This window comes from Labeo rohita, chromosome 13 (genome assembly GCF_022985175.1).
Source record: "Labeo rohita strain BAU-BD-2019 chromosome 13, IGBB_LRoh.1.0, whole genome shotgun sequence".
NCBI lineage: Eukaryota > Metazoa > Chordata > Actinopteri > Cypriniformes > Cyprinidae > Labeo > Labeo rohita.
The window spans coordinates 17,188,968-17,203,257 of record NC_066881.1 but is presented as its reverse complement, the minus strand read 5'-3'; the positions used below and the strand labels follow the sequence as shown (position 1 = coordinate 17,203,257).

At 33.9% G+C, this 14,290-nt stretch overlaps 1 protein-coding gene across 2 annotated transcripts in view; it reads left to right on the top strand.

Annotated features, from left to right (window-relative positions):
- The window catches only part of galnt2 (UDP-N-acetyl-alpha-D-galactosamine:polypeptide N-acetylgalactosaminyltransferase 2), a 103,376-nt gene that overhangs the window by 77,041 nt on the left and 12,045 nt on the right, over positions 1-14,290 (top strand). For both annotated transcript variants that reach the window (XM_051125674.1, XM_051125673.1), the window contains exons 4-8: positions 2,608-2,706; positions 3,911-3,978; positions 5,132-5,197; positions 9,815-9,936; positions 13,076-13,163. In XM_051125674.1, coding sequence (XP_050981631.1) covers positions 2,608-2,706; positions 3,911-3,978; positions 5,132-5,197; positions 9,815-9,936; positions 13,076-13,163 — 443 coding nt within the window. The remainder of the gene's footprint in view (positions 1-2,607; positions 2,707-3,910; positions 3,979-5,131; positions 5,198-9,814; positions 9,937-13,075; positions 13,164-14,290) is intronic.

Genomic DNA, 14,290 nt, shown 5'->3' with positions numbered 1-14,290 from the left:
AACTTAGAAAAATTAAGACAATTCAGTGTACATTAAAGGTGTACATTAAAGTGTATATAAATTTTGTACATAAAGTTTTCTCCATAAAATATTACAATAAAAATAAAATTTTAAAGTAATTATCTAATTTAAGTAATTATGCATAAAAAAGTGTGTGTGTGTGTGTGTACATGTGTATACACACAAACACTTTCAAATGCATAATTTGCATTATAATATTATGCATTATTTTGCATTACGTTTTCTGTTCAGTGCTGTTGTCTTTATTCAATGTATTTAAATTATATTCATTTTACTGGGATCATCATTTTTCAAATATTGGTGGTAATTTAGTTACATGAATTAGAAATATTGATTAATTAATCAAAATCTTAAAACATAGTAGCAGGTATTCAGCACACTGAGCCCAGCACATTTATTCTATTAGCTATTGACTTGAGCTCTAACAGTGGAAGTATTTGAGAGTTTATTTGGTGTCATGCTGGGTGGTTGGAGGCCAGAGGAGGGAAGCATGCCAATGGGATATGCTCTAAAAAGTGCTTGTCTTCTAGTCAAAGCCTCCATTCTATTAATGGCCTACTGCACAGTTATTCCTCGCGAGACCTCCAGCAAACAGGGCTAGAAATGTGTGCTGCCCCCTTAATGTATTCCCAAGAAGTCCAAGGGTGTAAAAAGGTAGAAATAGACCTGTTGGTACATTTTCAATTCAAAGATTGAAAAAAGTTGGGGAAAAATATGGATGTACCTTCTGTGCCATCGTGTACCTTAATGAATGTTATTTCTCAGGCTGTAATGGAATTGAATATGATGCCAAGTGTGTAGTCTTAGTGTTGTGGAATACACTAATCTTCTCCCTTTTCGGAATCAGTCTGGAGTCTGATGGTGGGCTCTCAACCCTGACCTGTTGTTTAACAGCAGTGTAGGAGGAATTGACCCCGATTCCCCTGCCAAGCATCCAGTGGCCGCAAAATCGATGGCATCAGTGCAGAGAAAGCATTGTGCACGCTTATCCTCAGTGAGAGGTGCTAGGAAACCAGAGGATTAGCCCCATAGCTGTCAAATTAAAACCTCTAGGATATAAACAGTGTGGGCGTGTGTGGCTGAAACCTTTATAGTGTGCACATATGAGTGTGCATGTTTGGAGACGCAAGTCCAGAGAGTTTAAGCATGCATGACCTCCTGTCCATCTCAGCTTCAGAGAAGCATTAAATGAATGTGGGCTCTGAGCTCCTCTGAGGGTGAGAGACTGCATTCAGGTGTAGCAGTGTGACAATGGCTTTTCACTGTGTAGTGCTTCTCTTCAATTCAAACACCACCAGTCTCATTATGTTTTCAATTGCATCAACTTGACAGTTGAACAATTGATCAACAATTGAAGTAGACTTTTACATTTTCGGAAGAAACTGGTGGTTGCCCATGTCAGCCTTGCTACCACGATGCTAAGTGTCCTGCCAGGTTGCTTCTAGGTGGTTGCTAGGTGATTGCTTACAGGTCCACGTCAAATAAGCTCACATCAGTCTCTATAGCCATGTTTCTATCACCGTTTTTATGCGCATTTTAAGTATCGCATCGGAAACGAATGATGGAAATGCCAAATTTAAAAAAAAAATAGCTTGAGGTGGTTTTTGACTTGTGCAAAAAGGGTTATTGCGAATAATGAGAGATGAAAATGCATTTGCCAAATAAATTTCTATATGCACATTAAAAAATGTTGCGTGACATTGTTTTATAGGACAGCAAAACCTGGCTAACTATGGGGTCAGATCTCAGCTACAACTCTGAGAGTTTTGTGGAGAAAATGTCCGTCTCGCAAAGAAGAAAATATTTTGAGCGCACGAAAATCAATTTTGCATTCAAAATACGTTTTTGAATATCTGCAGACCTTCTCTTTTGCGTGTGCAACGTTTCACTAGCTTGCTCCCCTGATACCCTCCCTCAGTGCTCTATAAATGCCGACAGTTCACTTGTTCAACACAACCCAGTATTACAATATGCCAAAATTCCAGCCAATCAGAGTCGAGGCTGCTAAATTCTGACTGGCTGCACTCAAAATATGATCGTTCACGCTCAGAATTATGGCAGAGATCTAACCCCATAACTAACCGGCAGACCGATCTTGCACAGCATCTCAAATGTTGTTATTGTGAAATGCCCAAGCAAAGTCTGTCGTCAAAATATTTCTGTATAATTGCCTCCCAGAACACGACTGCTTTCCCAAACAGCAGGCATCCCCCTTCCAAAAGCAATGACAACGTTTATTGTGTTTCTTTTGCTTGCTCTGAGCCTCAAGTAATTTATTATGAAAATTATTATATTCAGTGGCTTCCCCTACTTTTCTTAGTGATATTTAGTGCCAGTTTATCAGGAAGTGTTAATTTTGTTTTTTTTGACTCTTGGATAGAAAACTGTGCTTACTTGCAAATGTTTTATGCGATATTCCAATTTTGTGCAAACCTAAATTCTCAACTTCAGTGTTTTTGTGTGTGTGTATGTGTGAAATGAAGAGTGACTTTTTTGGCAATGTATACAATTTTTGGCATTTAAAAAAATGTAAGAATTTTATTTTTTTTTAAATATATCTTAATATTTTCTTTTTCTCTCTCTCAGTTGTCGTCACAAACAGTGGAGGACAGATCTTCCTGCGTCCAGTGTGGTTATCACTTTCCACAACGAAGCCCGTTCAGCCCTGCTGCGCACTGTGGTCAGGTGGGACGTCCTATGTAAAATAGCAATGTTCAATGCTCTGTAATGTGGGATCTTCAATATACCAAAAATCAGATGCCAATACCAGGAAAATGTCAGTACTTTTGTTACTAATTTCAATGCAGCAAAAGTATTATTGAACACACTGCTTATTTTAAATATAGTTTTAAAGAAATTTAAACAGTGACATACAGTATTTAAGTAAACATTTAAAAAAGTAAACAGTCAGTAATAAAGCACAAATTAAGAGAAGTAGTTCATAATTCATTTGTAATTCATGTCACTAATGTCTACTAGTCTGTATTTACACTAGGGCTGCAAAACAATTAATCGCGATTAATCGCATTCGCAATAAAACATTTCCATACTATGTGTGTGTACTGTGTATATTTATTATGTACATATAAATACATACGTATAATTTAATATTTATAAATGCACAATAAATAAACACAGTACACACATGCATGTAAACAAACTTTTATTTTGAATGCTATTAATTATGATTAATCGTTTGCGGCCTTAGTTTACACTCTAGTGTTGAATACATAATACTCAAATATACACTTTAGTACAGAAGTACACTACTGTCCAAAGACTCTTATGCTCACCATGCCTGCGTTTATTTGATCAGAAATACAGTAAACAGTAATATTGTGAAATATTAGTACAAGAAACATTACTTATATGAACCTATGGTGCTTAATATTTTTATGGAAACTGTAATACATTTTCAAGATTCTTTGAAGAATATAATGTTTAAAAGATAAAATAACATTTTTATAACAATTTTAATGTCTGTACTATCACTTTTGATTAATTGAACATGTTCTCAGTTAATTTGATTCACTTATTTTAATTTAAATTAGGGCTGTCAAACGATTAATCGCATACAAAATAAGTTTTAGTAAGTTAAAAGTTAAAATAAAAAAGGTTGCCTGATGTGTGTGTGTATATAAATACAAACACATTCATGTATTTATTTAAGAAATATTTACAAGTATATAACTAAAAATATTTTGTACATAACCTATTTTTCTTAAATTTATACATTAACTTGTGTGTATTTATATATGCATAGTAATTACACACAGTACACACACATTTACTTTTGACATATTTATTAAGATAAGATAAGCCAAGATCTCTTTCTTTGTCTACATTTTTAACATGCATGCATTCAACCCTTCCTCTTTCCTGTCTTCAGTGTGCTGAAGAAGAGTCCTCCTCATCTGGTCAAAGAGATCATCTTGGTGGATGATTACAGTGACAACCGTAAGTGTTTTGATCTTTAGTCCCCAATCAAACTAAATGGTACAGTACTATATAAATCATCTCACAATCATATACAATCTGTTTCATGCTCATCATGTTTTTTCGGTCAGTGTTTTACCCTGTACAAGCTATTAGATCATCTCGAAATCTTCCTTTCTCACCATAAATCATGCAGTACATCCGTATAGCAGAACACAGCAACAGTGCAACTGAGATTTGTATGATTGTACAAAGTGTCATCATGGCACCAGCCGCTTTCCCGAATCCCTATCACGCTGCTTGTTTTTTTTGTATGCCAAACCCCTAGTTTGACCTCTTCAGATGCATGAACTCCGTATGAACCTTGTCCTAAAGGCAGTGCTGCCCTGCTTTATAACACTGCTCCAGGGAACCTGACAGGCACTGGACTTATTAGTCCTCATCTTTTTTCTGTGTTTTTACATGTGTGGATTGTAATCCTGCTTTTGCATATTGGCATTTGAGTATGGTCTTTGAATTTGGATATAATGCTCTTTCAGAATGGTCTGTTATATTTTCATTTGTTTTTGTTTCCACAATATCTAGCAGAGTTTAGTATCGGTGCTCCCTTTTTAATCAAATCATCATCTGTAGGCAATTAAAACTCAGATGGAAGTAAAACTAATGCACCTGATTATATTTCAGCATGTCTGCTGTTAATCAAAATTAAAGATGTTTGTAAAATACGACCATAGAAATGTCAAAAAGGTACACAATCAATTAAGATTTCAAGAAAATATAAAATTATACTACTACCTTTTGGTTTCTTTTAACTTTATGAGGTGAAGTGGCTTTTTCAGTATGTAACTTCGCTGAAAATATTCTTGATGATTTTTCTGATGGGTTTCTGTTTGCCAGCTCTTCCTCAGATTTTTCAGAAATATTTAACCTGCAGTTCCCTGCCCTAAAATTTCTCAAGACCAAAAAGAGGTTTGTAGCAAGCTGTATATGATGTGCCTTTTCCAAATATATGGTGACATTTACAGAATCGTGCAGGATTAAGCAAGTGACACAACTTGGCCACTGGCACATCTCACCACATTCCTCCTGTGTATATTAACTACAGCATATATAATAGATGAGATGTATTGCCCTGAACACTTGAGCTGACACAATATTTTCTCTGGGCTTTCAGCTGAAGATGGTGCCTTACTTGGGAAAATCGAGAAAGTCAGAATCCTACGGAACGATCGTCGAGAGGGTGAGTGATTTATAACCCTCTGAATCACAGTAACATCGTTAATCAAAACTACACCCAAGTTAATATGTAAAGACCAGTGGCTCTTTACTAGCAGCTCTTGGTTGGTCATTAAAATCCAGGCATCTATTAAAACTAGCTGAAGTTTTATTATTGCGACTAATTGTGACCAGACTCGGCATGAAGTCATTAAAAGCGCTGCATACTTCATAGGTGCAAATATGGAGAAAATTAAAGAAGAGAAAAGCAAATGGTCTGTTACGAGCTGCAGTGTATTTTTGGAAGGCGTTTTATATATCTGTCAAGCAAAAAATGCTGTTTTGTAGCCAAAACTGCAGTTTGTTTATTCGTATCCAAAGCCTTTTGTTCAATTCCTATGCCTTTCTAACCAAACAAGCTCTTTGTATTTGTGTTATGATGGTATTATATAATTATATGATGGTAAAGAAAAGAAAAGCTAACATTTACTCACCTTAGAAAAGCTCATAGTGAATTAATGTTAGATTTTAATGCAGGGTTAAAAACAACCCAACTTGGGTTATTTGGTACGGAGCCCCTTAAGGGACATGGTGGTGAAAAAAATCAGAGTGAGTGGGAAAAAAAAAAAATCAGGGTGGGAGGAAAAATATTTTTCAGATTTTTTTGCGTTCTCTCGCAAAACTTTTGCGTTCTCTCCCAAAACCAGTTGAGTTCGGACAAACACTTCCTGTTAACTTTACAGCTTGTAGTACATTGCACGTTCACAATTGAGCGACTCATAGAGTTTGATTCTGAACTTGAACTCAAGTAGGCTATTATATAAATACATCAAGGCACAATTTTGGGACATTCTAAAATGTAAAACACTGTAGGACCAAATTCAGTACACACCTTATATACCAGAATAGCTCAGTATATAAACGTAACCCGATAAATTGCACGTTAAGCGCATCCCCCATAGAAAGGAAACTTAACGGGCTAATAAAAGGCCGAACTCGGTATACAGTTTGTTATACATTTTAAATGTAGGAAAGAAGGTAAGCCCCGAATATGAACAGAAAGCTCTAAATTGCATGTTAAGCCTTTTCCTCCCATAAAGAACGTGGCTTTATGAAGACGTTGATTAAAAAAAAAAAAAAAAAAAAAAAAGACCAAATATGGAATTATTAAAAATATATTCAATGTACCTTAGCTTAATATAAGAAGACAGTGATATAAAAAGCCAACATTTTATATTTTATTAAAAATAGGCAATTAATGAAGTAATCTATTAAAGCAGTGGTTCTCAAACATTCCAGTAGGTGGCGGCATGTCACTGTCTTAATGAGCAAGGCGTTGCGTCATTCATTCATTCATTCATTCATTCATTCAATAACTAAGCAAATGGTTGTAGTTATGAATGGGTTATTAATCACGGACTCTCCGAATGGTTCAAAGCTGCAGATTAATTCAGCAACAAAACACCGCTGTTGCTTGGAGACACGCCAGTTCTGTTGCGGATTTCGTTGGAACTATTATTATTTCGTTAAACATAACAAACATCATGTGTTTAAAATGTAGGCTACATTTAAAATGTCACTTAATATTACCCTTTTTGTTGAACTGCTATATAAAATAAATGTTGCATTTTCAGTCGTTTGGATATTGCATTCTCCTATTTTAAACATGAAAAACAATAACTTGCACATGGTATTTTTCTGTATGGAAGACAGTTTTTATATTTTTTATATATATATTTTTACAGTTTTTATATTTCAGCTATTTGATCGCGCCGGTGCCTCGCAGCCTGTTCATTATTAAAATAATACACAGAATCACCCAAACAGATACAAAGTTACACTAGTCAGTTTAAGTAGTCTGTATTAGTCTGTGCCGTACAGCGTGAGCTATCCACTGCGTCCAATCCACTGCGGCACATTTTTGTTCACTATGATTTTTTTCATGTCGATAATGGAACGTACAAAGCCCGGTTAATTTAATGGTTTAGCGGCAAATACATTGCGAATATGGAAACATTTGGATTTGTGCTGAAGAAGAGCGATACATGAGCCCATACTTTCAGTTTCGCTTTAAATTATTTCTTTTAGTTTATTTATAGGTAAATAAGCTTATACCTATTATTATATACTGCATTATATTATATTTATTCATGAATACGGTTAAATTTAAAGGATTTGCTGTGGAGTGCTAGGCTATGTGTGTTTATAATGTCGGTATTATAACACGCTGTAGGCCTGCTGGTAGTATTATTTCTGAATAAAATGGGACTAATAGGCTACGTGACTTATTTGTTTTATTTTTGCTTTCAAAAACGTAATTTTTTTAAACAAGCAGCAAACAAATTAACCATGGTTACTAAACTTAAACCATTGTAACTACAAAAACCGTCCCAATTCGTCCATTAGCTTCCCTTAAGCGTTTTCTGTATCCTAAAGGTTTTCTGTGGGGAGAAAAGGCATTAGCAAGTTGCATTTATGAGTGCTTTATTGAGAGTAATGCTAAGGGTATTAATATTAAAATTTTTATTAGTATGAATGCCATTTATTAATACCGAATTGGGCCTCCGCTGTCACTGTTTTAGTAAATTAATCCACATTAAGCGTTTTAGAATGTTCCAAAATCATGCCTTAAACTATAAGCAATTAAACGACTGTATTTCTATAATAGGCCACTTGAGTTCAAGTTCAGTATAAAACTCTTATGAACCGCTCCGTCGTGAACATACTGAGCTGAGTAAACAGGAAGTGTTTGTCCGAACTCAACCGGTTTTGCAAGAGAACACAAAATCTTTGAGAGGGAACGCAAAAATCTTTGCGAGAGAACGCAAAAAAAATCTGAAAAATATTTTTCCTCCCACCCTGAATTTTTTTTTTTTTTCACTCACTCTGATTTTTTTCACCACCATGTCCCTCAAGGGGCTCCGTAATTTGGGTAAATATTGGACAGACCACATGTTGGGTTATTTTGACACAGCTGGTTGGGTTAAGTGTTTTTACCAAACATGCTGGGTTGTTTTAAGTCAACTATTGTTTAAAAAGTATTATATTGCTTGCTTAAAATGGGCTGGAAATTAAAAATCACATACAGAATTACAGAGGCAACAGCAATAATCGAACAATGAACATTTATTATTAAGCAAGAACACCCATGGACAAAAAATACAGACAAGTTGAATTTATTTGGATGAATACAGCATAGTTTACAATATTACATATATTTAAGCTTGTTTAACAAGCATTTTAGAAATCAAAATCTGAGCCAGTGATGTTTCAGTTGTATTGTATTTGAAAGATGCCGTGACTGACTCCATAACCTGCCCATAAACAAACAGTACTGAGATTGGAGAACATATTTTAACATCAAATTAAATTAAATTCTGTATTATAACGAATAAGATCAGTTTATTTTATGCAAAGCAAAAGGTGTTTCCATCATGCAAAAACTACCGCTGCTGACGCAGCTGACTGACATCTCATCCTTGTATGTGGTATAAAATAATATAATTTACAGCACAGTAAAGACATAATAAATTAAATAAAATGTGTACAAATCTTTATTTCGCTGAAGAGCAAATCAGCTGCGCTGTGAACTACTCGCTCCTGTAAAGGATGCAAGAAGCTTGTGCTCTGACAGTAACTCAGCAGCAGGGTTGTTTTGTGGGAGACAAGCTTAACCCAGCGGTTGGGTAGAAAAAATTAGCCCAATATTTAATAATAACCCATTAAAAATGACCCAGCAGCTTAGTTTCAGAAAAACTACCTAGCACCTGGGTAAAAAATATTATATTAACCCAATGAAATGACCCAACAAGCTGTGTTTGCGTTTGTGTTTAAAAAAAAAAAAACAAACAAAAAAAAACAGCATTTTGTAGAGTGCAGAAAAACTTTGCAACAGCTGAGTAAAAGTTCTTTTTTTGTTTGTTTTCATTTTATTAAGAGTATGAATGTTCATGTTTGATTACTGATGATATTATGTGTCTGATTTTTAATTTACAACCTATTTTGGGTTCAATATAAGCCAGCCATATAGTAATTTTTCAACAAAAGTTGAATAAATAAAACTCCAGAAGGTTGGGTTAAATATTTAACTAAACTGGGTCAAAACAACCCAGTCGCAGGGTTTGTCCATATTTCAATCAGGCGTTTTTTTTTTTGTTTTTTTTTTAATAGTGTAGTGTACTTTGTCCCATGCGGCCATACATGGGGTTTAAATACAATTGTATGGTGACATAAAAAAAAAAAGTGTGTGTGTGTATATAAATATAAATATATAAATATATATATATATATATATAATTTTATTTTATTATATTATTCTTTTTTCAATTTCTGAAAAATATATGTTGTTCATTTTGTGTACATTATTTTTGTCTACTTGTACACAGTCCCCTCAGAACTAACTAATACCTCACCAGTAATAGGCATACTGTAATATGTTGGCATCATATCATTACTTTTTTTAAAAAACATCTTTTTACCAAACTTGTGAAGTGCTCAAAATCCCAGCACTTTTGACATCTGTATGTTGGATTATTATTATGGTACCCTGCACACTTGTGTGTACAGTAGATCATTAGGTTAGAATACAGGCAGAACAACCTTCTCTCAATCCTGTGTTTGTGTTGTTATGTTGTATTTTCAGGCTTGATGCGATCCCGAGTCCGAGGGGCGGATGCGGCCACGGCCAGTGTACTAACCTTCCTTGACAGCCACTGCGAGTGTAATGAACACTGGTTGGAGCCCCTGCTAGAAAGGGTTGCTGAGGTCAGCCATGTTTCTCTTTCTCTGTCTTATTGTTTCTTTCTTTGACAAGCAGAAAAACATTGGGTTCTCGGATTTGGCAAATTAGCCATTGCTTTTGGAGGCTGTAATCACACATGCTCATTACAGCATTGGATGTTTAACAGCTCACTGCTATTGAAAATGTCAGGCCAAGATAATAAACGAAGAGTAGATGAGAAGTTATTGTTTTCTTTGGCTGCGTGTCTTCAAGTTTACTTGCAGTGCCATATCATTATACCTGTTTGTATCCAGTCCTGCTACCGACTGCCAACAATTCTCAAACAAGCCATAAAGAAAACTGTGGTGGGAAACTAGTGCCATTCAACACTGTGTGTTAGTACAGCATATAGATAAGACTGCAGTGTGTGTGCACAGGTGTGTTGAATGCAAGTAAACACACCCCAATCGCGGATGTGCAGGTCCGTTCTGATTCAGGATCAGGATCTAAAAGAAATATTTGCTTCAGCTAGGTTCCTAGGTACACGTAATTACTCAGAAATTGCCTCAAGATAAATAACAGTGAGTAGAAGTACAAGACACGGAAAGTGCAGATTACAGGTATAAATGTACTAAGAGGTTTCATAACCCCATTTATATTGTTAGGGGTCTTCATTTTCACTTGGATGACCCAGATAAGCACATAATCAAATTGTGGAGTTAGTGACCCCAGAATTTATCCAAGCACTTCATCATGATGATTATAGTGAGCATGAATTAAAAGTTGTCCTGCTTTTAAATAGAAGTACTGCTACACATGACTTGGATAGAAACAAAACAATTATTATAATTGAAAATGTATGTATGCATTATTTTTTAAGAGAAGATCTAGTCAAGAACTGAACTCCTACTGAATCTGTTTTTAATGGTTTTTGACATTTTTCATTTTTCCTCTTATTGTGTTCACTCATTATTAGTCGTCGTCAGGTTGAGTTCTTCCAGCTTTCTATCAGTACTCGCCGAAACACAAACTACTTACAGCCAGTACAGTGAATTTCCATGTATATTGCCAAAAATGCCTCAAAACAATTTTTTGATGATATTGATGATAAACATGCATTTATTAAACCATTAGTTACAAAAAATGTTTCATCTGGCATAATTTGGAAAAATCTTGCAAAATATTAATGTTGAGAAAAAAACTTCTTCCAGCTATGAAACCGTATAGTTTTAATTCACAACACAGTTCAACATAAAACGTAATGTATTTTAAAAAGTAAAGGTATGGTCATGAAAAGACCACTTTAAATACTATTCATATTGGAGCATATTTTGAATACCAGGGAGTAATTTTAATAACCCTAATTTATAAAATATATACAGTATTGTTATATTAATGAGACTATAATGGCAAACAGCTCACTTGAAATCGAATTTGAATATTTTTGTAGCATTCATTGAATAATATGCATTGTGTGAGAGCGATAGGAAAAAAAAAAGTTTGATACCTAATTTCCATTGTTGCATTTTTGCTACAGAAAACTGTTCTCAAATTTTCGAAACTCAAAATTTCAGGCCAAGCCGGTCTTTTCCTACTGCTAGTAAGAACATAAAATACAGAAATAAAATAATAATAAAAAAAGTGAATTATAATATAAATATAAATATATATAAAAAAAAAAAAATCAGATATTACTTTGTAAATTAAAAACATACATGTGCTATAAAGTGTTAAGAATTGTCAACTGGCTGACCCCATTTTGTAGCTAATAATTTTTATCCTATTTTGCAAAGTATCAGATACTGTTTTTACCCATATAGAGAGAAAATTTGGTATTATTGTATTGAATATTTACACAAATATTAAAAAATCTGCTACACTGGTTCTCTGTGGTTTAAAAGGTCTCTCAGGAACCATCATTTTAACCAAACAGTGATTTATTGTTTCAAAATGTTCAATGTGAGAAGTAATATGGGTCGTTCTACAGAATTGTTTTGAAGTCAGAGTTGGAAATGTCTTTTTTCACAAATGTGTGTATGCAAATTGTATAATATCCGAGGCACACATTTCTAGTAATTGTGCAGTTAATTCTCATATTGTATTTTCAGAAAGTTTTGGAATATTTGTCCTCTCCTGTAACACTGTAATATATAATTTAAAATAAAGGGTTATGTTTAGAGTTCGACCGATATATCGATTTACCGATATTTAAGCATTTTACCATAATCTGTTATCGATTTTGTAATATCGGGTTCACAGGGTTTTTTTTTTTTTTTTTTTTTTTTTTCTTTACAACAAAAAGATTTTTTTAAAAACAACAATACAATGGAATAAAATGCAAACAGTTTTTCAATATTGTTTTAATAAGTTGAAATTTAGGAGTTAGGGACAACCACCTCCCAATTGAAAGTACCCAATAAATGATGATTTTATATACATTAGGCTTACTGATATTTTAAATATTATTGTGGGTTGCAATAGATATTAGAAGGATCTCAGTAAACATCTAAAATTTTTATTACTGAATGCTTGAATGATCCATATACTAAAAAACAAGTGAAAAATCATTCAACAATTTTCATTCAGCAAAACAAATTTTTGTCTTTCACTGAATTAACTCAAGATGGATATTCAATTGTTTATATGTATTAATATAACAAACTGTATTTATTGTATCTACATGCATATGAATATGTTTTAGAAAATTGCCATGTGGAAACACTGCAGCACGGTGACAAATGAATTTGTTAATTCGGAGGTGAAGCCACAGTTGGGATGATTTGATTCGTCAGGGTGTCCCAGAATTGTCATGATGAATATTGGAAGATGTCTGAGAAGCAATACGTTTATATATTTAGTGTTAAATTCTCCACGCCTATCACGCAGAGTTGATTGCCTGTCTTTTCTGGAGTGTTTAACTCATAGCACTCAACTCTAAATACTCCAGTCATGTGTCAGCGAAGCTCACAAGATTAATGGGATTTTCCTAGGTATTTCTGATGGATTTGCTGTGATTCGTAACGGCAGTGCAGTGCACATCGCTTAATGTCACGACTTTTAATTTTCTAGTTTAACTTCATTATTTCCATCAGATACGTCTTATGAATGCATTGTTGCAAAGATGTGAGAAGTAATCTCTTTTCATATGCTTGTCGTCTTAATATCATTTGTTGTTCTCTTCAGGATAAGACTCGGGTTGTGTCGCCCATCATTGATGTCATTAACATGGACAATTTCCAGTATGTGGGGGCATCTGCAGATCTTAAAGGAGGTAAATCTCTATCAGCTCTTATTTCATCACAGCACTTCAGTCACTGTCCAAAGCCTTTTTTTTGATTGTGTGCATGTGTATTATATGATTGCATCCATTCGTGCATGTTTTTATGGATAATACAGCACTTGTTATATTTTATAGTCTGTGTGTGGTACTGTATGTTTAGATGCATGTTTGGAGTGAAAGCAATACAGAGAGAATTTGTGGAGGCAGCGCAATGTGCAGAAGAGTGAGAGAGCATGATGAATCTCAAAGAGAAAATGTCCTTTTGGAATGGAAACCATTTGATTGATTTTTGTCTGGGGGTTTTAGGCATAATGGCTCTATCTCTGAGTGGAATAGCTTTTCCTCTGAGCGCTGAGGTTTCTGGATGCAGTGGGAAATAATATGGAAATGGATCTATCCATGTTGGTATCACTGTATTTTATAAAGCAGCATGGGTTATAAATATAATTTTATTTATATGGACTTTAAGCATATTTTTGTTTGAAGGTGTGCTAGCTAAACGGCATTCAGACTTTATCTAGCATGTTTTCCATGTTTTCCATGTTTTTTTTGTTTGTTTTTTTATAACAGTATCTTCAGAATGATATACTAGCTCAGTGCTGTGCACTGCATTTATAATAAGCTACTTTTTTACAAAAAGTAGTATGTAATGCAGTACCAAAACATTTTAAACAGTAGGATGCTACATTATTGTCACTTTGATATGCTGAATCTTGAATTTGGGGACTACTGTGGTTATTTACAGCTTTTAGTACTTACTTTTTCACAAATTTCTGTTATTAATTGAGCAAACATACATAAAATACATACTCCATTTAAATTTACAGTAGATTTTGTTTCTGTATTAAGAAATTTGACGTTAAGTAATTTCCTCTTTTTTTTTCTTTTTTTTTTAATTTTTAAAATTAATTTTTTCTTAATATTAATAGTTTATTATATATTTATTTATTTTACTAATTGTCATTTTTATTATGTTTTAGGTACTTTTATGTAGCTTTGTATTTAGTTTTTGCTACTTCAGCTTACGTTTATTTCACTTAATTGCCAAGTCAACATTTCTTTTTTTTGTGTAATATTTAGAATTTAATTTATTTTAGCTTTATTTCAGTTAACTTTGA